We start from the raw sequence: 21,216 nt of genomic DNA on the forward strand, positions 1-21,216 counted from the left end.
TCAATCTGAAAGGATTAACTAGAAACCCTTCTCATTTAGAACACGTAGCTGTTCGGGTCTTCAATCCGTAGATAATTTTGATGCTTCCAACTTCAACTCTACAGTTCTTACCACCTACACTGTCCGACTCGTTGGCTGAATGGTCAGCGTACTGGCCTTCGGTTCAGAGAGTCCCGGGTTCGATTCCCGGCCGGGTCGGGGATTTTAACCTTCATTGGTTAATTCCAATGGCCCGAGGGCTGGGTGTTTGTGCTGTCCCCAATATTGCTGCAACTCACCACACATAACACTATCCTCCACCACAATAACACGCAGTTACCTACATATGGCAGATGCCGCCCACCCTCATCGGAGGGTCTGCCTTACAAGGGCTGCACTCGGCTAGAAATAGCCACAAGAAATTATTACTATTATTATTACCACCTACACTTGTCTCAACATGTATACTATCTATCTCTCCCTTTGGTCAAATTTTGCATAATCATCCTCCCATCAACTTAGTTCAATATCTCTTCGTTTCAGATTTAATGTATCTATCTGACCTTCACCATTCGTTGGTTGGAATAAAAAGTGTCTATTCTCTAGCTTTCTACACCACTGTAATATACAGTAGAATCTCGATTATACGTTCCCGGAAACTACGTTTTCCCGTATTATTAATTCAAATTATGTGGTCCCGCAAACATCCAAATTAAATCACGTTGTAAAAATCTTCATTATCCATTCCTGAAAGAAACTATTTCCCGGATCCACAGCCTGTTTCCAGTCATTCAACCGGGTCAGGAATGGAATGAGTGAGCCCCCATCTAGTGGCAAGGATAGGAATTGTGCCGGCTGCTGATGCCTGGGGCACTGATTAATGACTGACACATAAAATGAAATAATATTGGAGAGCGTTGCTAGAATGAAAGAGAACACGGAAAACTTGAGTACCCAGAGAAAAACCTGTCAGACCTCCGCTTTGTCCAGCGCAAATCTCACATGGAGCGACCAGAATTTGAACTACAGAACCCAGCGGGGAGAGGCTGAGGCACTGCCGCTCAAGCTGTGGAAGCACACAAACTTCAATTTCTGAAATGAAAAATCATAAATCTTATAGCACCCGGCACTTCACCACTGACACTAAATAATTCTTCAAAATCTGAAGTTTGTGACACACTTTCATTATCAGTTCTGTTGAAGATATCCGATGTATCAGCGCTAGCTGACGACTGCCTTTTACATGCCATGCTACTCGTCTACTCACCTTGGACAGGGACACACCCAACGGGGAGTAACTATTCAGGGCCGATTATAACGCTAACTGTTCGAGATAATCAAACGCAATTGCCATTGCGAGAAAGAGTGTCCATCTCTTGATGAACATCTGAAATAGGCGCTCAAAGCTACTCGTGCTTGGCTGCACACCTGCGAGCCGTCAAGCTATGTTACGTCCCGCGAACAGCTGTCTGTATATGCCAATGAGTTTAGAACGAAACACGTCATTCTTTGTTTAATAATGTGTATTTTTACAGGTATGTTATGGTGTAATAGTTATATTTTCTTTGTGTGTTCCATGGACTGAAAGGCTTTTAAGTTGATTTTAACTGAGTCCTTATTAACAGAAAAAAAAAAAAAAAATTCTAGTGGTCTAACATTCAGAAAGGTTTTTAGTGAGAAGTATACAGCAATGGGCTACGTTTGAGATTTGTCTTCTTTTCTTAATTTGTTTTTTATTTCAACCATATCCCGTCTCATACAGGGCAGGTATTAGCTTCTCTAATTCTCTTGTATCCAGCCTTTCTCTCTCAGGTCTTATCCCTCCTCGTGTTCCCAGGCATCACACACATCCAGCATTCTGCCACTTCCAACTTATTTTCTTCGGCCTAAGTAATGAGCCAACTGAGCGGGTTGGGTCATGCAGTTGTGAGCTTGCATTAGGGAGATGGTGGGTTCGAACCCCACTGTCGGCAGCTCTGAAGATGGTTTCCCATTTTTACACCAGACTGTACCTTAATAAAGGCCATGGATGATTCCTTCCCACTCGTACTCCTTTCCTATCCTGTTGTCACCATAAGACCTATCTGTGTCGGTGCAACATAAAGCAAAAATTGTATTAAAAAATAAGTACAGTAATTTGTAATTGAGTAAAATGTTTATCAGGTACATGTAATTCAGCCCAGTTAATTTTTTCTTCAGTGGAAATGTACAGACTTGCTCTTGTTCGGTCTCTGAACAAGATTCATGAGGGAGAGACTTACCTTGATAGAGCCAGGTGATGTTAGGTGTAGGAGCCCCGACAGCTCGACAGGTGATGGTGGCATCCTTGCCGTCCAGGACGGTCACGTTCATGGGAGGGAGCTCCATCACCGGGCTAGACGCTGCAAGACATGAGAACTCATGTTACAATCTATTTGGTGGAAAATACTGTACCACAACTACAGAACATGTTTGAGTCAAATGTCCACACAATAATGATCTGAGTATTAGCTCGTCTTTCTCATCTTCCACAGTGAGAGAGATTCTCCTTCGTCTGTACTGGCTTAATTCATCTCAATCTGAAAGGATTAACTAGAAACCCTTCTCATTTAGAACACGTAGCTGTTTGGGTCATCAATCCATAGATAATTTTGATGCTTCCAACATCTACTCTACAGTTCTTACCACCTACACTTGTCTCAACAGGTATACTATCTATCTCTCCCTTTGGTCAATTTTTGCATAATCGTACTCCCATCAACTTACTTCAATATCTCTTCATTTCTGATTTAATCTGTCCATCTGACCTACAGCATCCTTGGTTGAAAAAAAAAAAAAGTGTCTTATTCTCTAGCTTTCTACAGCACTGTGATATAACCAATATTTGTACTTCTGGAATGGTAAGTTATTGGTTCACTGCTTCCATCCTAGATATCTAGGGGCCACCTTGGACCATACACTTACATACAAGGAGCAGTGCCTTAACCTGAAGCAGATCTCTTTGAGGAACTCCTTCCTCTGTGAACCGGCAGGGACTAACTGGGGCACCCATCCCCAAATGTTAAGAACAATAGCACTGGCCTTATGCTACTCAGTAGGAGAATGTAGCTGTCCTGTGTGGCGTAAGTCAACCCATGCTCATATTGCCTTAAAAGAGTTGCAGGTTGTTTGAAGCCAACTCCCATCAATAAAGTGGGATTGCTCCATCAGAAGAGAAGTGGCTGCCAACCTCACATCCACTCTACAGACATCAACCTGCTGAAAGGAAGAGCTTAATAACAAACACTCAACCGTTACAAGGAACAGTTGCAAAAGCAAGAGTTGCCATGTGGAAGGAGAGAACTAGTAATTTGTCTGAATGGATGGAACTGAGGTAATCTCTACCTCCTGGCCACACAGAGAATTGGCCAATCTGGAAGTCTCTGAAGACTGCGAGCTAAAGTTCCAGAACAAGGGACAACTTAAATAAGTGGCATTTTCCGACCAAGACAGTTCTATGCGATTGTGGCGAGTTTCAAACAACACAACATCTCTTACGTTGTCCGTTGTGCTCAAGCTAATTCAAGTGTTCTCAAAGCGGCTGGAAAGCTTTTATTTAACTGAGTCGACAATTGAACGGATAGTGTATAGTCACGAAATACAAGGCTCGTGGTTTGTGCGGCATTAGGAGGTGAATTTTAGCAGTTTGACAGTCGTAAGTGTGATTCATTACTCTAACGTGCACAGTTATTCACGTCAGAGTGTTCGTGAAGTATTCAGTGAAACCTGAAGCAAAGTATCTACAAAAACAACCATGTCCCCCCAAAGTTAAAGAGATGCCAATGGAAGCCATTGTGAAGCAAGCAGTGCAGGAAGCGCTGAGCAGTAAGGAGACTCTCAACACGCTTGCCAACCTCATCCAAGATCAGGTGACGAAGACAGTTATAGAGCAACTGAAAGAAATCATAAATTTCAATACGAGTGTGATTGAGGAACTAAAGCGTATGCTGGAAGAAAGAGACACGACCATAAGGGAATTAAAAAGGGAGCTGGAAATTAAAACAGACAGTTTAGAGCAGTACCAAAGAAGACAATGCTTGCATGTGTTTGGTGCGGAAGAAACTGCAGGAGAAAACACGGACGCTATTGTCATTTATATTGCTCGTGAAATTGGGGTGGAACTCTCAGTGGACGAAATAGATCGCATAGGCTTGGGAAAAGTCAAACTGGCCGTCCAAGACCCATAATTGTGAAGTTTGTTTCGTACCGGAAAAGAAATGCGATGTTTATAAACAAAAAGAAACTCAAGGGTACAAATAAAACAATTAGAGAGGACCTAACCCCAGAGAGACTGAGGCTTCTGCAGGACGCTATAAGTAAGTTCACTGTGTGGAACGTGTGGTCGAAAGATGGCATAATTTATGTTAAGCAGGGAACTCATAAAATACCTGTGTCAAACCGCGAAGATCTTGATCGTATTCGCTAACCATGAGCTGAGATTCTGTAAACTAAATACCGCTGTATAGAACTTTAATCAGAATTTCAACTGTAGCTATAGCCTACATTTTTATCATTAATTTCAATTTTTAATTTCTTAATTTTATCTAGTGTAGTTTTTCCTTTTATATCTACAGTTAAATTTTAAGTTGGCAGCAACAAGCAACCAGGAAACAAATGCCTCTAGTTTCAGCCTCTCCAACCCACAGTCCCAAGCTTACAAATAGCTCATGTAAACACTCAGAGCATTCTCCCACATTTCCCGGAATTCTCTGAAATATTCTCAGCCTGCAACCTGCATGCCATACTATTCTCCGAGTCATGGTTGTGTCAGTCTATCCCTTCATCTCTTGTTAGTATGAATGGTTATTCATTAGTTAGGAATGACACGAGTGGTAAGCTTGGTGGAGGAATCGGTATGTATATGTGGGATGATGTGAAGTATAAGGTGATATTAAAATCCCCCAGTGAGTTCTCCAATAGCCCTGAATTCTTGTTCGTTGAGCTCATAGTTCGCGGTACGAAGTGCTTGCTTGGTGTGGTGTATCGTCCACCGAAGACTGGTAACATCACAAATCTAGAGGAAGCCCTACATGATATAACACCCAGGTATGAGCATTTGATTTTAACAGGAGACTTTAATACAGACTTGACAAACAAATCTACCGAAACAAAACGACTGGCTGAGAAGTTTTTATCCATTAATTTGACAATACTACCCCTTAACCCTACACACAATGTTGCCAACTCACGCACGCTCCTCGATCTAATAATTACTAATAATACCAACCGAATCCTAACTCATGGACAAATGCCCGTTCCCGGTCTCTCCCGACATGACATGGTTTACGCTGCATATTCCTTGAAGTGCCCTAAATTCAAGCCGAAATTAATTACATATAGAGATTTCAAACATTTTAATGAAGACACATTTTTTGAAGATGCTCTTAACACACCATGGCACAACATTCAGTTCATAAATGACATTGACGGAAAAGTAAATCATTTTAACGAACTACTTCTGACTCTGTATGACAGACATGCACCACTACGCACTGTTAGGGTAAAGAGACCTTCTAACCCATGGCTGTCCCAAGAAATATGCGACCAGATGAAAATAAGAGACGCAGCCTATAATTATTACGAGAAATATCCTACATCTGACAATTTCGGAAAGAATCAAAAACTCCGAAACAGAACAACACAGTTAATTAGAAATGCTAAAATTCGTCACTCTTATATTTTGAACACTCAAAATTCTAGTCAGATTTGGAAATCTCTTCGTGAAATGGGATTATGCAAAAACAAGACAAATGACAACAACTGTAATGTACTACTCGCTGACCTAAACTCATATTTTAGCTCACGATCCTCTCAGATTTACGAACAGACCAAAGCAGCAGTAATTAACAGAATATCCTCAAAAACAAGACATAATGGCGAGCAGTTCTACTTTTCTCATGTGACCCCCAGTGACGTTAGGGAAGTCTTCAGTGAAATAAAGTCAGGGTCCACTGGTCATGATGGAATCAACCTATCTCTTTTAAAAAGAATCATAGACATCATACTTCCAACGGTCACGCATATCATTAATAACTCACTCATGACTGCAGTCTTTCCTTCGAATTGGAAACATGCAATCATTCCCTAAAAACAACAACCCCAACAGTCCCGAAGACTATCGTCCTGTAAGTATCCTTCCTATATTAGGAAAATTGTTGGAGAAAATAGTACATAAACAAATGACTGAACATCTTATTCAGTACAACTTACTTGACAAATATCATTCGGGATTCAGACAAAACCACAGTACTGCCACTGCATTAGTTAAAGTGACAAATGACATGCAACTAGCGATAGATAAAGGACAAATGACTATACTTGTTCTCTTGGACTTATGCAAAGCCTTTGACTGTGCAGATAGAGACAAATTACTCGCTAAACTTAAGGCGCTGAAATTTTCTTACAGCACTTTAACCTGGGTACACTCCTATCTTAGTGATCGTCAGCAGCGTGTATCAGTGGGAAACGATACATCTTCGTGGCAAACCACTAAGATGGGCGTGGCTCAGGGAGGAGTATTGTCTCCCCTTCTGTTCTCATTGTACATGAACGACTTATCTGAGACGTTGACCAATTGTAAATATTACCTGTATGCAGACGATATTCAATTATATATTCACACAAAGCCTAATGACTTAAACAATTCAATCACTAAGTTATACAAAGACCTACTGTAGCAATGTTAATGACTGGACTAGCAGACATGGCCTGAAAGTGAACCCAACAAAATCACAGGCCATCATAATACATACATATACATACATACATTATCATTATAGACTGTTATGCCTTTCAGCGTTCAGTCTGCAAGCCTCTGTGAATTTACTAAACGTCGCCACAATCCTCGATTTGCAACTAGTGTTGTGGCCTCATTTAGTTCTATACCTCTTAGTTAGAAACCAAGTCTAACCATCGTCGCCCTGGTCTACCTCCACTTCTCTTACCCTCCATAGCAGAGTCCATTATTCTCATAGGTAACCTAACCTCATCCACTCGCCTCACATGATCCCACCACCGTAGCCGGTTTATGCGTACAGCTTCATCCATCGAGTTCATTCCTAAATTAGCCTTTATCTCCTCATTCCGAGAACCCTCCTACCATTGTTCCCACCTGCTTGTACCAGCAATCATTCTTGCTACTTTCATGTCTGTTCCTTCTAACTTATGAATAAGATATCCTGAGTCCACCCAGCTTTCACTCAAGTTCCAAGATATTAGACTGCAGGCTTTCGGCACAATCTGCAATTAAGACCAAGTCGTCAGCATAGGCCAGACTGCTTACTACATTTCCACCTAACTGAATCCCTCCCTGCCATTTTATACCTTTCAGCAGATGATCCATGTAAACTACAAACAGCAAAGGTGAAAGATTACAGCCTTGTCTAATCCCTGTAAGTACCCTGAACCAAGAACTCATTCTACCATCAATTCTCTCTGAAGCCCAATTGTCAACATAAATGCCTTTGATTGATTTTAATAACCTACCTTTAATTCCATAGTCCCCCAGTATGGTGAACATCTTTTCCCTTGGTACCCTGTCATATGCTTTCTCTAGATCTACGAAACATAAACGCAACTGCCTATTCCTCTCGTAGAATTTTTCAATTACCTGGCGCATACTGAAAATCTGATCCTGACAGCCTCTCTGTGGTCTGAAGCCACACTGGTTTTCATCCAACTTCCTCTCAACAACTGATTGCACCCTCCCTTCCAAGATGCCAGTGAATACTTTGCCTGGTATACTAATCAATGAGATACCTCGATAGTTGTTGCAATCCTTCCTGTTCCCTTGCTTATAGATAGGTGCAATTACTGCTTTTGTCCAATCTGAAGGTACCTTACCAACACTCCATGCCAATTTTACTACTCTATGAAGCCATTTCATCCCTGCCTTCCCACTATACTTCACCATTTCAGGTCTAATTTCATCTATTCCTGCTGCCTTATGACAATGGAGTTTATTTACCATCCTTTCCACTTCCTCAAGTGTAATTTCACCAGCATCATTTTCCTCCTCCCCATGACCTTGGCCTTCGCAACACCACCAGGATGATTTCCTTTTACATTCAGAAGATGTTCAAAATATTCCCTCCACCTCTCCAGTGATTCCTTGGGATCTATTATAAGTTCACCTGAATTACTCAAAACACTGTTCATTTCCTTTTTCCCTCCCTTCCTAAGATTCTTTATTACTGTCCAGAAAGGTTTCCCTGCTGCTTGACCTAGCCTTTCCAGGTTGTTACCAAAATCTTCCCACGACTTCTTTTTGGATTCAACAACTATTTGTTTCGCTCTGTTTCTTTCATCTACGTACAAATCTCTGTCTGCCTCGGCCCTTGTTTGGAGCCATTTCTGATAGGTCTTCTTTTTACGTTTACAAGCTGCCCTCACTTCATCATTCCACCAAGATGTTCGACTTTTCCCATCTTTACACACAGTTATTCCTAGGCATTCCCTTGCTGTTTCTACTACAGCATCCCTGTATGCCACCCATTCACTTTCTATATCCTGAACCTGTTTACTGTCTACTGTTTGAAACTTCTCACTAATCATATCCATGTACTTCTGTCTTATTTCCTAGTCCTGGAGATTTTCTACCCTTATTCATTTGCAGACAGATTTCATTTTCTCTATCCTAGGCCTAGAGATACTTAGTTCACTACAGATCAGATAGTGGTTTGTATCACCAAAAAATCCGCGAAAAACTCGTACATTCCTAACAGATTTCCTGAATTCGAAGTCTGTTAAGATATAGTCTATTATGGATCTGGTACCCCTAGCCTCCCATGTGTAGTGGTGAATAGCCTTATGCTTGAAGAATGTATTCGTAACAGCTAAACCCATACTAGCACAGAAGTCCAGCAAATGCTTCCCATTCCCATTAGCTTCCATATCTTCCCCACATTTACCAATCACCCTTTCGTATCCTTCAGTTCTATTCCCAACTCTCGCATTGAAATTGCTCATTAGCACTATTCTATCCTTGCTGTTGACCCTGACCCCGATGTCACTCAATGCTTCATAAAACTTGTCAACTTCATCCTCATCTGCACTCTCACATGGTGAATACACGGACACAATTCTAGTCCTAATTCCTCCAACTGACAAATCTATCCACATCATTCGCTCATTTATGTGCCTAACAGAAACTATGTTGCGTGCAATGGTATTCCTGATAAAGAGCCCTACCCCAGACTCTGCCCTTCCCTTTCTAACACCCATCAAGTACACTTTAAAATCTCCTATCTCTTCTTCGTTATCTCCCCTTACCCGAATATCACTCACTCCTAGCACATCCAAATGTATCCTCTTTGCAGACTCAGCCAGTTCATAATTGGCACATATAAATCTCATGCTAAAATACAAAAGACATCTATACCAAGTGTTATGCTCAGTGGAATACCAGTAACATTTAGCGATCATGTAAAGAACCTCGGAGTAGTATTCGATAAATATTTAAGTTGGTCGGAACATGTCACAAAAATTTGTCAAAGAGTATTCTACTCATTACATTCTGCAAAAAGGATGAGGGACTTCCTTCCAAGAAACACAAGAAAATTATTAGTACAGAATCTAATATTTCCAATATTTGACTACGGAGATGTAGTTTATAATAGTATGAGCAAAACACTTTCATGTCGACTACAGTGAGCCTACAATGCTTGTGCTTGATTCGTATTAAATATCCCAATCCAAACTCATATCATCCCTTTCCTCTCTCAGCTGTCATGGCTAGGATTGACTGAACGACGTAAATACCACACTGTTTCCCTTCTCCAGACTATTCTGCAAACAAGCAAACCAGACTATCTTAGAACAGACTTTAAATACCTCTCCCCTTCCGATAGAGCTCCCTCAAGGTCATCCACATGTTCCCTCTTGTCCATTCCCATTCACCACAGTAACTCGTACAACAACTCATTCATACCTGCTACCATATGTTCCCGGAACTCAATCCCAGCTGAAATTAGAGGCATAGGCAATCCGAAGTTATTTAAAAGGAAATGTTTAATGTGGTACACAAATATGTAAAAAGTAGATTTTAATAACGTAAGAATTTAATAATTAGCTCTTAATTATCAATAAAGATACAAAATTATAGAGGTTAAGTAAATTAATTTTTGTGATTTTTTGAAATATATGTAAAAATGATTTTATGTACATTATTCTGTAAATTGTGTAAAGCTGTTGTATAATATGGTTTGGCATAATAGCAGGCTTGATAGCCTGAGCCCTGCCATATAAGAAAGGCAATAAACTAAACAAAACTACACTAAACTAAACTGGAAAGCATGGCTTCCTTCTTAACAAAACAATGCTTGAAGAAGCCTTTCCTCATTTCTAGTCTTTCCTTTGTTAATTGCTCATTAAGCTAATTTACTGCCTTTAAGGGCAAGTCCCGACGAACACACACCGGTATTACACCAGGGTTGAAGCTGAGGCTTTGGGTGCAGGGCCACTGTCAAGGGGAGCAACGCTCCTCTATTTGGGGTCGTGTCGCAAACCAACAAACCGTCCAATCCACAAACTTATGAATCTTGGAGTAACATTAAATTTCACCACAAATATCATTAGCCTCAACGTACAAGACACAACTAGGAATTCCCTCTTCAAACACGGTGCTATAAGAAATTCAATTTAGGTTGGAGTGAAGAGCTGCAACTCTAGCGATATTTGAGGACAGATGGAAATACCAACAAAATTTAACTGACATGATCTCTGAATTGGAACATTGTTATTAACAATCTTGACCATAATGGCCAGTATTGGGTCCGTATTGACTTAATCACAATAAATAGAGAGACAGATGATACGCCTAGTTAATAGTAGCCATCTCTCTATTTACTTGGAACATTGTAGTAAAAATTTTACGGGATGCTAATTTTAATAAATTGATTGTATTCTTAGGTAATGGACAAGGATGACATAGAATAGCGGAGTTTTAGTGTTCTTTTACGACAGTTATATTTTATTTTAATTATGACATATAAGTAGATTCTATTAAGAAATGTTCAGAACTTTGGTATTTGATGTGTAATAATAATTAAAGAGGTCCAAGAGATAATTGGTAGTGAGAGAAAAAACCACTGGGGAAGAGGACATTAGGTCCTCAAAACATGTACAGTGTATAATTAACTCTAAGCATTGACAAGGGTGATTTATAATTATCAAATGTGTATTTATTTGATGTGCGTGTCGACCTAAACTCAACAAGAGGCTGAGAATACCATCAACTCAGTTCTTTAGTCAGTCAAATGGCATGTGTCAACCAGTAAGTGAGGCAGGTGAACAATTCGGTAGACTCTCTTGTTCAGTGAAGCCAAGTGCTCTTCCACTTTGATTCTTTCAATCACTGACTAGATTACTCGATGATGAGTTCAAATATTGTGCGAGACTCATTTCATTATTTTACCGGTTACTAAACATTTAATTCAAAACAATTAACAGCATACAATGTTTTACAAATAGCACAAAGAAAACAGACCAGAAATTGTACAGCTTTAGTGTCACAATATAGTCATAAATGAGTGTGCAAAATTTCATATCTCTAGATACAACATTCACATACTATAACATGTCATAAACCTCATGTTTTTTCCGTATTGAAAGTTGTTATAACTTAAAATCCAATGAAAGTATTTATTAATACTCTATTAATATTTGTAACCACATATAAGTGGACAAAAAGTATTGAATAGGTGTATTAATAAATACTTTCATTGGATTTTAAGTTCACATACTATATCGGAAAAAAAGTGATCTTGTGGAAAACCATCTTTGAAGAAGGATTTATTTCTATGTTAATTTCTTTGTGAACTGGGCCTGCCTAATAGGATACTAATTTAAAGCAGAAATGTTTATCACTAGACTTTTAGCTCCTTAAGTTATCGAAGTTATCAAACAAAGTTGGTTTTATTCACAATTATCTAGCAACCCATCTCAGAACATATACAAAATACAATGAAATTTCAAACAAAAACATTATTTCCTTAATAATGAAAGTCTAAAAAGCTGTATTTACATTCCAATGCAGGTATTTCATGCGGATAAAATCAAGGCGTTCTAGAAAGTGCAGTAATTTTAACTAAAACACACACACAGTGGTCTAGTCTAGATCTACTCTGTCATCCCTTGCCTGGCCAAACTGGGATTAAAAGGGAGAGTAAATTATTTTCACTTTATGCTTTTGTTTAATCTCATGCGAGCAAGTTTGAATATTCTCCAAGAACTGGTGTAGACAGAGAGAATAAGCACTGCTCATTTGGGCAGCAGTATACAGGATATCCTTGAAAAGGGTTCCCATATTTACACAGGAGGCAGCAAGCAACAAACGAAGGAAGAAAGGTCCTACAAACGTTGGTTGCAAACCCTATACCTTTGAAGTTATGCATCTCTACCACTATGTTTCAACAATTTATGGAGGGTTATATGCAATAAAAGATAGAAACAAATTTCTACCTAAACATTGGTCGTAAACCTACTGGCGTGTTGTGTTATGGTGTTTTATGATGGGGCACCGACCCATTTTCACTGTAGGATTAGGCAACACCTAACACGAAGTGTGATGTATTGGTCGTGGAGGACCAACACCTTGGTCTACCCGTTCGCCTGACCATAACCCTTTACATTTTTTTGTTTTAGAGACATGTAAAGACCTTGGTGTATGCGGTCCCCATAAATACTGTGGATACACTACGAGAGAACGTGGACTGTGATGCAATCCGGTGATAGTGAGGGGTGTTCCAACGAATGTGACGTAGAGTGGAACGTTGTCGGTCAAATCAACCACATGTTGTGAAGAGCAGATCAAAGACCTTGTGATCATTGACGATAGTGGTAGTGGACCAAAGTCTGCGACCAATGTCTATAGGACTAGTTTGTCGCGTGCTGCTTCTTCTATAAATACTGGAACCTTTTCAAGGACACTTTGTATAATGTAACAGATAATTTTGAATCCCTGGCAATATCAGGAAATCAACAGAAATGTACAAACATCCACATAAATACTGTGAAAGTGAGATGCTTGAACACAAATGATAAAACGTGCTCAGTGCTGAGAGGCTACACTACCCAGGCAGGTGCTGACTAAACTACGAGAGACATGAAAGAGAAACGCTTACTCCCAGTGGTAGGCCGAGGGTGGAGATCTGACTCGCGCACTCTTACGATATTGGGCGAGACCTGGCGCACCATTCTCCGCACCTCTGTTCCGACCCAAAACATATACACAAACACTTACATTGGGCCCACACTAGATATTCAGTTTAAAACACAAAATTTATTTTTTGAAATACACAGCTCCTGTTTTACAACACAAAAATCACAGGTAGCCGAGACGATCTCGAGCCATCGTTTGGGCAGCAACATCACGACTCAAGTAGGGCATGTACAATGCTGAGGAAGCTAGCCTGTGCTTCCCCGTCATTTACCTCAGAGAATGTGAGTCATGGATCAGAACAGATCGTAATCCATAAACAGAAGATCCCAGAATCCAGATAGTGACAAGTTGGGACGAACCAAGACAAGAGGAATGCAGACAAGTTGAACCGAAAAGTGCCAGCCAGCATTTCACCCCAGTGTGCCAATTTGGGCTGATCAGTTGGTAAGTAGCACACCTAGCAAGACATATGGCTAGTGCATGCCGTGGAGGCCACTGCATAGGCTACTTGGAACCACCAGCAGTGCCAATGCACTATGAGAGACTTTGTCTCATTTTCAAAAATTGATGCCTGTTGGGCAATCAGATGACAGAGATACTGACTTCCGCAGGGAACCTAAAATATTTGTCGTGAATGATGGACTAGCAAGCAAGCATCAATTTTTGTAAGAGATACCAAGTCTCTCACAGTGCACTGGAACTGCTGGTGGCCTCCACGGTACGCACTAGCCATGCGTCTTGCTAGGTGTGATATTTACCAACAGATCAGCCCAAATTGGCACACTGGGGTGAAATGCTAGCCACCAAGAATGAGTTAGCTGGAAGATTTATAATGTCCAATGGACCATTTATACTGGACCAGAAAATCTGTCATACATTTAGCTCCAAAGTGATCTGTTGTTTTCTGTAAACAACATGCTATCAGCTGTATATTGTATTGTACTCAGTTCTTTCTGCGGTCTTTGTCAGTTCACTCGGTCATTCTTGACAAAGCACCAACAATGATGGCTAGAAATAATGAGTTGACCGAACACAATATTTCGGTTCACGATAACATAAGGAAGGGGAAAACGTGTGCACCTTTTGAAACAAAAAGCCCTAGAAACCAATTTACATGATGGATGAAATAACCAGGAGAGTGAAACCTCAACAGATAATGACAATGCCGATAGTGACTCAGAAATGAGTGGTGTATTCCCTTTCTAGGATCTTTCTCCTTCCTTAGGAAAGAATAATTGATTCTGGACTTATATTTCCGTTTTTGTTGTGTGTTGGGAAATCAGCTGTTTGTACTCATAACAATTTGGCACCAATGTCTGACTTCCGGTTACGTGCCAAGTCGAAACTCACAGAAACGGAACTATAGAGTATGACGGTGTGCCGTACACTATGGGAGTAGAACATCACAGCGTACAGTACATTGGATCAAGAAGTCCCACTACAACTACTATTTACATGTGCAACTGTTTTATGCTCACAATCCTCGGTACGACTGATTCCTAAGCACTTTAGCTTGCCGGCTACGACAAAGTGTAGCAAGGTACATTATTGTTTAAGCACAGCTACCGTATATACATTGAGAAAACAGGAAGTCGCAGGTTTGCGGGAATGGGAGAATTATATGCGACCTAAAGGATACGTATTCAGTAGTGGTGATTGAGAGTTAGAAGTGGGGGGAGGCTTAAAATGTATAGACCACAAAATGTACCCGGGTTTATGGCATATAACGGGGGAATATACATCAAAACTCAAAAAAAAAAAAGAATTAATAAAGCTACCAAATGGTAAGTTTTTTATGCTCCCCAAGCGAATTTCGACAGAGATAGCTTACCAACTTAAGTACAGTAATAATAGGTTTCTGAGATTTTGATTCAGTTAACTAACCCCATGGCACTAAAGCCCGGAAGGGCCTTGGCCTGCCAAGCGACCGCTGCTCAGCCCAAATGTCTGCAGATTACGAGGTGGCGTGTGCTCAGCACGATGAATCCTCTCAGCCGTTATTCTTAGCTTTCTAGACCGGGGCCGCCATTTCACCGTCAGGTAGCTCCTCAATTGTAATCACATAGACTGAGTGGACCTCGAACCAGCCCTTAGGTCCAGGTAAAAACCCTGAACTGGCTGGGAATTGAACCCAGGGCCTCCGGGTAAGAGGCAGGTATGCTACCCCTACACCACGAGGCTGGTTTGATTCAATAGTATACAACAAAATTTTCACCAAAGGAACAATATTACACACGTATTACAAATGAAGCATTTAGTATTTGACTACACACTAAGAAACTAACAGACACTAAAGAGACTGCCAGACTGATGAATGTGTGCAGCAAGCGGGTAAATTATATCATGACCTTGTCAAAAAGATATACTCCTGCAATGTCTCCACTACTTGCTGTGCCGCTATACGAATCGGTTGACATTTTGTGTGTATTTCTAGTAATAATTTTGTTAATAATTATGGAAAATAAAGGAAAGAATTGGCTGATAACAGAACAGGGCTTTTTTAAAAATAATTCCTGGTTTCAGCCGGCTAAAACGGAATAAAAATAAATGTTTCCTCCACAAAGTGGGCTCCCCCTATGTATTAATTCTTGAGGCTGTAGAGGTGATACCCCAGTATGTGCATGAACACCTTTAAAGTGTGCAGAAATGCCACACTGGATCTCAAGGAATTTGAAAACATCCACAACAGATCTTGGACCTGTCCCGTAGCTTCCAATCATCTGCTACTGTTCGCTTGTATATTTAATGTTTCTCCTGTGTAGAAATACCGGATGATCCAGACTCTTCTCGAAGCATAGCATGGGATTTAAGATCAAGAAACTTCCACAGGAAAACTCTGTTCAAATACAATCCACCATCTCAATAATGTGTTCAGCTATTCAGTTATAATAAATAGTCAATTTAATTTTAAATTAGGACTTTTTTCATCGTTCTACTGATCATCTTCAGCCAACATAAAAAATACAACAATTGATTAATTTCATTGTTTCCATATCCATGCTGACACTATCCAATTGTCAAATGAAAGGCTCCACCTGTTCAACACTTCCTCATATATTAGTAGGAATACATGTTTCATCTCTTATGGAAACATCTTCAGTTCCTTGAAATATAGGCATAAGATTACAATGACAACACCTACTACTATTACATATTTGGTCTTTTTAAAGATAATGTCCATAGGTTAAATTTTATCTTAAGCATCAACTTGCAGTGTATGTGTAACACACACTAAAATTCAATAATGTAAGGATAACCTTAAAATTATGTGGATGATAAAGTCTTTAAATTGTATCTTGGGTACTAATCTTAGTCTACATGAACACACACTTTAAAATCATATAAAATATAATCTAGTCGGATACCTTTAAAATTATTTCTACAGCAATTCAAGTTTAGAAATTGACTATCATGTTTAAAATAAGTAAAATGTCAAAGGGGAAACTCCTTCAGATGACAATTGCATTTTTGTGGAACGTGCCTGTCCTTCAAGGAAATGAGGATGTTTCTATCAGACATGAAGTGTTGAACAGGTGGGCCCTTTCATCTGATTCAAAAACACAAGTTAAAATTAGCAGAGTACAAAGACATTTAAATAAAAATGAGAACACATAAACATATTTCAAACATCTTATAAAATTCTTGGTGTTTGCATCAAAAAAGAGGATAAAAAATGATTCTCTTGGTTTTCTCTAAAAGGCAGTGGAAACAGTTGTGAAGACTAAAAATTGAGGCTAAAAAATTCCCTTGTCATGACAAACATAACTGTCATTACATAATACTGCATGTTGGGTCATCAACACGGAACAATATTGTGAAGATTGTTGTTTGAAAAAATCTGAACATATTTATAATGACAATATGAAAAGAAATAAGGAATGGAAACATAAAGAAAGAGAAGTGTTAAATTTAAAAAAAAAGATGAATACTTTTTTAAAAAAAAGCTCACGGATTCTCTTTCTGCCTCGAAGCGTACACACTCAAGTATTGTTGACATCTGTACGAGTGCACACATGTGATCCCATGGCCTGAATTATAACACCTCTTCCAGTGCAATGGCTACTTCCACCTTCGGCCACACAGTGAACTCCGTAGTTATTATTAACAGGTGCTTTAGCGATCATCTTCCCTGTGAGATGGTGTCGGTTATTTCTTAAAAGGTCTCCGTGATGAAGAAAGTCAAGGACATGGGCGATGGTTTCAGTTTCAATGCAGCGGGTATCACCTCGAAGAGCTCTTACGGGAGCAACGTTGAACTTTATTTTGTGGCCATCTCGCCACTCAGAGCTTGCAGGATATTCTTTAAACAAAGTTACACTGAGACCATGAGTTTCTATAAAAAAGCATCTTTTCAGATGATCCCCGTTTGTCAACATTCCTGTAATGTCTGTGCATGTTTCATTTTTATCTTTATCCCTATCTTTAATCATCATCCATACCATCCCACATAAAACTCAATAATCATTCAAATCTAGCTTTTCAATATCATTACAAGTGAATTTTGTAATCAGTTCTGTACTGACTTGTCAATTTTTTAACATTAAGGTAAGGTAAGGGTTATTCTGCCCGAAGGCAGGTCCGAACCTCCGCGGAGGTGTTCCTGAGCCGGAGTTTACGTGCGGTAGGGTGGCCAGTTCCTTTCTGCTCCTCCATTCCCTTACCCCCCAACCAACAGCGCGTGGCAACCCATCCAACTCCTGACCACACCCAATGTTGCTTAACTTCGGAGATCTCATGGGTTCCGTTGTTTCAACACGGCTACAGCCGTTGGCTTTTAACATTAAAATAAATTATTTTAATTGGTCCAACTTTTCAATACATCTAGACTATCCACTTAATTATAAATGGAAATTATAATCATATTTTATATGTTTCAACCCACACTGGATCATCATTAGCTACTATGACCCTGACTGAGACTCTCGACTGATCAGCACGCTTAAGAAATATATGCATAAAGATGTACGTGACGCTACACCCCCTCAAACGACACTTAGACATACAGATAAAACTTCTGCACACTTTGATACTACCAATATTTGACTATTGTAACATTGTCTTCGTTGTTCTGACTCGTGAACAAACAATGCATTGAACTCTGGTCTTCAATTTGCTTTTAAATTGAATTATGATGCTAACATAACCCCTAGCTACACAGTTCTTTCCTGGCTGAAACACGTCTGGTGATGGAAGTTTCATATACTTACATTGATACATCGAAAATCCCATTTATTTTCCTCATTTCATAATTGTAACACTAGACTTGGCACTTCCCTCGCTATTCCTGTCAACCACTCTTCAATATATAAAGGGGCCCATAGACGTGTAATATTAGTGCGCAATATTGGGTTTTGTGCAATATAATTGATAGTGTGTATTTAATATTGAAGGGTTGTGCAATATATTGTATGAAATCAAAAAAGTTGATACCACTGCCAGGTGGTATCAACAAGTGGGGAGAACGTATCGTGATGGCAGACAAACAGGAGGTAAAAAAGTTTATTTTGGAATTCATCGAAGTATACCATGGCCTTCCGACTCCATGGGACGTTAAGAGCAAAGATTACAGTAATTGCGTTAAAAAGGTGAACGGAACAAGGTGCTTATTGAGAAATATCGCGAAAAATACCGGAACGCCGACAAGCAAAAAGGTATTTAAAAAATCAATTCTCTGTGTACAAACTTCTGGAAGGAAGTGAAGCGGCTTCGTGATGCCGAAAAGAGTGTTCACCAAACAAAATACCGGCATGAAGTGACTACATATTGCCACACATACTGTACGCCTAGACCGCTTTGCACAATGTATTGCACAACTATATCAATATTATCTCCACACGTTTCTATTTATTGCACAAACCCGATTGTTGAGCAATAATATTGTACGTCTGTGGGCAGCTAAGAATATATTGTACAATCCATTTTGCACAATAATATTGCACGTCTATGGGCCCCTTAAAAGATTTTCATTGTGACTGGGTCACAACTTTGGAACTTGCTTCCAGCTGCTGTCAGGAACTCTTAAGTCAATATCAAAATTTCAGACTGCATACAGAGAGTACCTGCGGAATACCGCTGACTGTTTTGTGTGATTGTGGTAGGTAGATGTTTTACGGCACGACTGAAGACCACTGTTATTCCCTATAATTAATGTTAGATAATATTATTTTTATTGTTATAGTGTAAAAGAGCTTTTAGCTCATCTAAATAACGTATTTCTCCAAATCCAAGATGTTTCTCTCAGAATTTCACGGAAATATCCACGGGTCGCCTTGAATTCGCAACATAACCACTGGCAACTACCACAGTAACCATGCTGCTTCCCTTCACCCCTGTGCATGCCTAAAACTTGACCTGCAACGTCCGTGTCTTTATTATACATTGCTAGCCACGACAGTTGATTGTACAGTGCCTTTCTGTAATGTCACTGCTTCTCGTATAATAGTGAAGACAGAATGACATTCTACTAGCCTCTACAAAACGTTTCTCAAATTTGCAGAATGGCATCAAAATATTAGGCTTACTCTCTTGAGCTAATTGCAAGGTCGACTATAATGTACCGCACTTGCGAGCCCCAGCCGCGCACAAAATGTCATTCAAATTGGAATAGCAAGGATGTGACCCTTAGAATTCTTAGAAAGGCCACGGTTATTCAGTGACAGAGCTGTAACACGTCTACTGTACCTGACGCTTAGTAAAAGTAAACGTTTTATAGACAGCAGATATATTTTTGCGATGAATTTTCATATTGTAGAGACACATGGAACAGGTATTGCTGGCAGATTTTCAACGGGTTCTCGTCGATATTACTATGCCAATTTTAAGTTAATGGTTATTAAACACGCAGAAATTAAGAATTATTGTGTAGCCGCAAGAAAGTATGGGATAACTAAAGCCAACGTTTGGCGTTGGCGTGAAAACAAAGACAGTCTAAAAATGCGTACTGTACAAAAAAGGCATTCAGTGGCCCACAACAAGGACACTTTACAGAAGTTGAACATGAAATTGTGAGGTATGTGTGTGAAAAATGCAAGTATCAACTTTATGATCCTTATCAATGAGTAGTGACTTAAGCAAAATTGCTTAATGTCATTGCTTAAGGCACACACCATATTGTATGGAAAACATGGAACAATAATTACCGTCAATTTGTTAAATTATGTGATACGAATACGGGCTCGCAAAGAGGAATTCCCCAAACTTTCAAAGGGAGTATCAGATACCTCTAATGAAAATGATTAAGGAAGTAGTTACAGTTTACAATATTCTTGTGTGCATTTATTTTATTTCTCAAATTAAATCTGAAATTTGTTATAAATGAAATTATGATTTCACAAAGCACTTTTTAAGTCTGATTAAATTTTTTTGAAGAAAAAGAGGGTTGTCTTGCTTTCCAAGTCGTCTTGGATTCTGAGAAATGCGGTAGATCACTGTTTATTGCCATAGTTCTTTTTGTGTATTATGTTCTGTTTACACATTGGCTTATATTTTTCAGTTTCTATTTTACTTGTTTTCTTATGATTTTTCACCTTCTTTTTACTTTTATGCTCTGGACGTTTCTTTCCTTTGTTCCGCTTTGCTTTCTTTCTTCGTTATATATGAACTCCACATCTGTTATTTAGCTTAGTTATCTTTGATTTAATAATAGAGTAGTATATAATTATCTTTTTTATATGTACCCGTGCTGTTCCGCATAACATGTCTCGATGTGCCTGTCGCAGTCTTTTTTTTTTTTTTTTTCCTGCACTTCTCAACAGTTTTATGAGCATTTGGTAATGTAGTTTATCTTTCCATACTATATTCACTGTGCTACCATTCGGCCGTACCTGGATCTTAATATTTTCAAACAATCTTGCCCGAGACAGTGCAACATACAATAGATCGTGGCTCAATACTGGTTGGGGTAAGTAGGATACCCACTTTTTCAAGCGTTTGTCCCTGCGATTTATTAACGGTCATACAGAAGGCTAATCGTCTGGTTACACTCAGCAGCATGTAAGTTATAAAGAACGTTCTGGGACCTACTGAGCTGGGGAAGGTCAGAGAATCATAGAGTATTCTCC

At 39.5% G+C, this 21,216-nt stretch overlaps 1 protein-coding gene across 2 annotated transcripts in view; it reads right to left on the minus strand.

Annotated features, from left to right (window-relative positions):
* The window catches only part of sdk (sidekick cell adhesion molecule), a 608,204-nt gene that overhangs the window by 137,665 nt on the left and 449,323 nt on the right, over positions 1 to 21,216 (minus strand). For both annotated transcript variants that reach the window (XM_067157341.2, XM_067157340.2), the window contains exon 9: positions 2,241 to 2,360. In XM_067157341.2, coding sequence (XP_067013442.2) covers positions 2,241 to 2,360 — 120 coding nt within the window. The remainder of the gene's footprint in view (positions 1 to 2,240; positions 2,361 to 21,216) is intronic.

This window comes from Anabrus simplex, chromosome 13 (genome assembly GCF_040414725.1).
Source record: "Anabrus simplex isolate iqAnaSimp1 chromosome 13, ASM4041472v1, whole genome shotgun sequence".
In the NCBI taxonomy this organism is placed as follows: domain Eukaryota; kingdom Metazoa; phylum Arthropoda; class Insecta; order Orthoptera; family Tettigoniidae; genus Anabrus; species Anabrus simplex.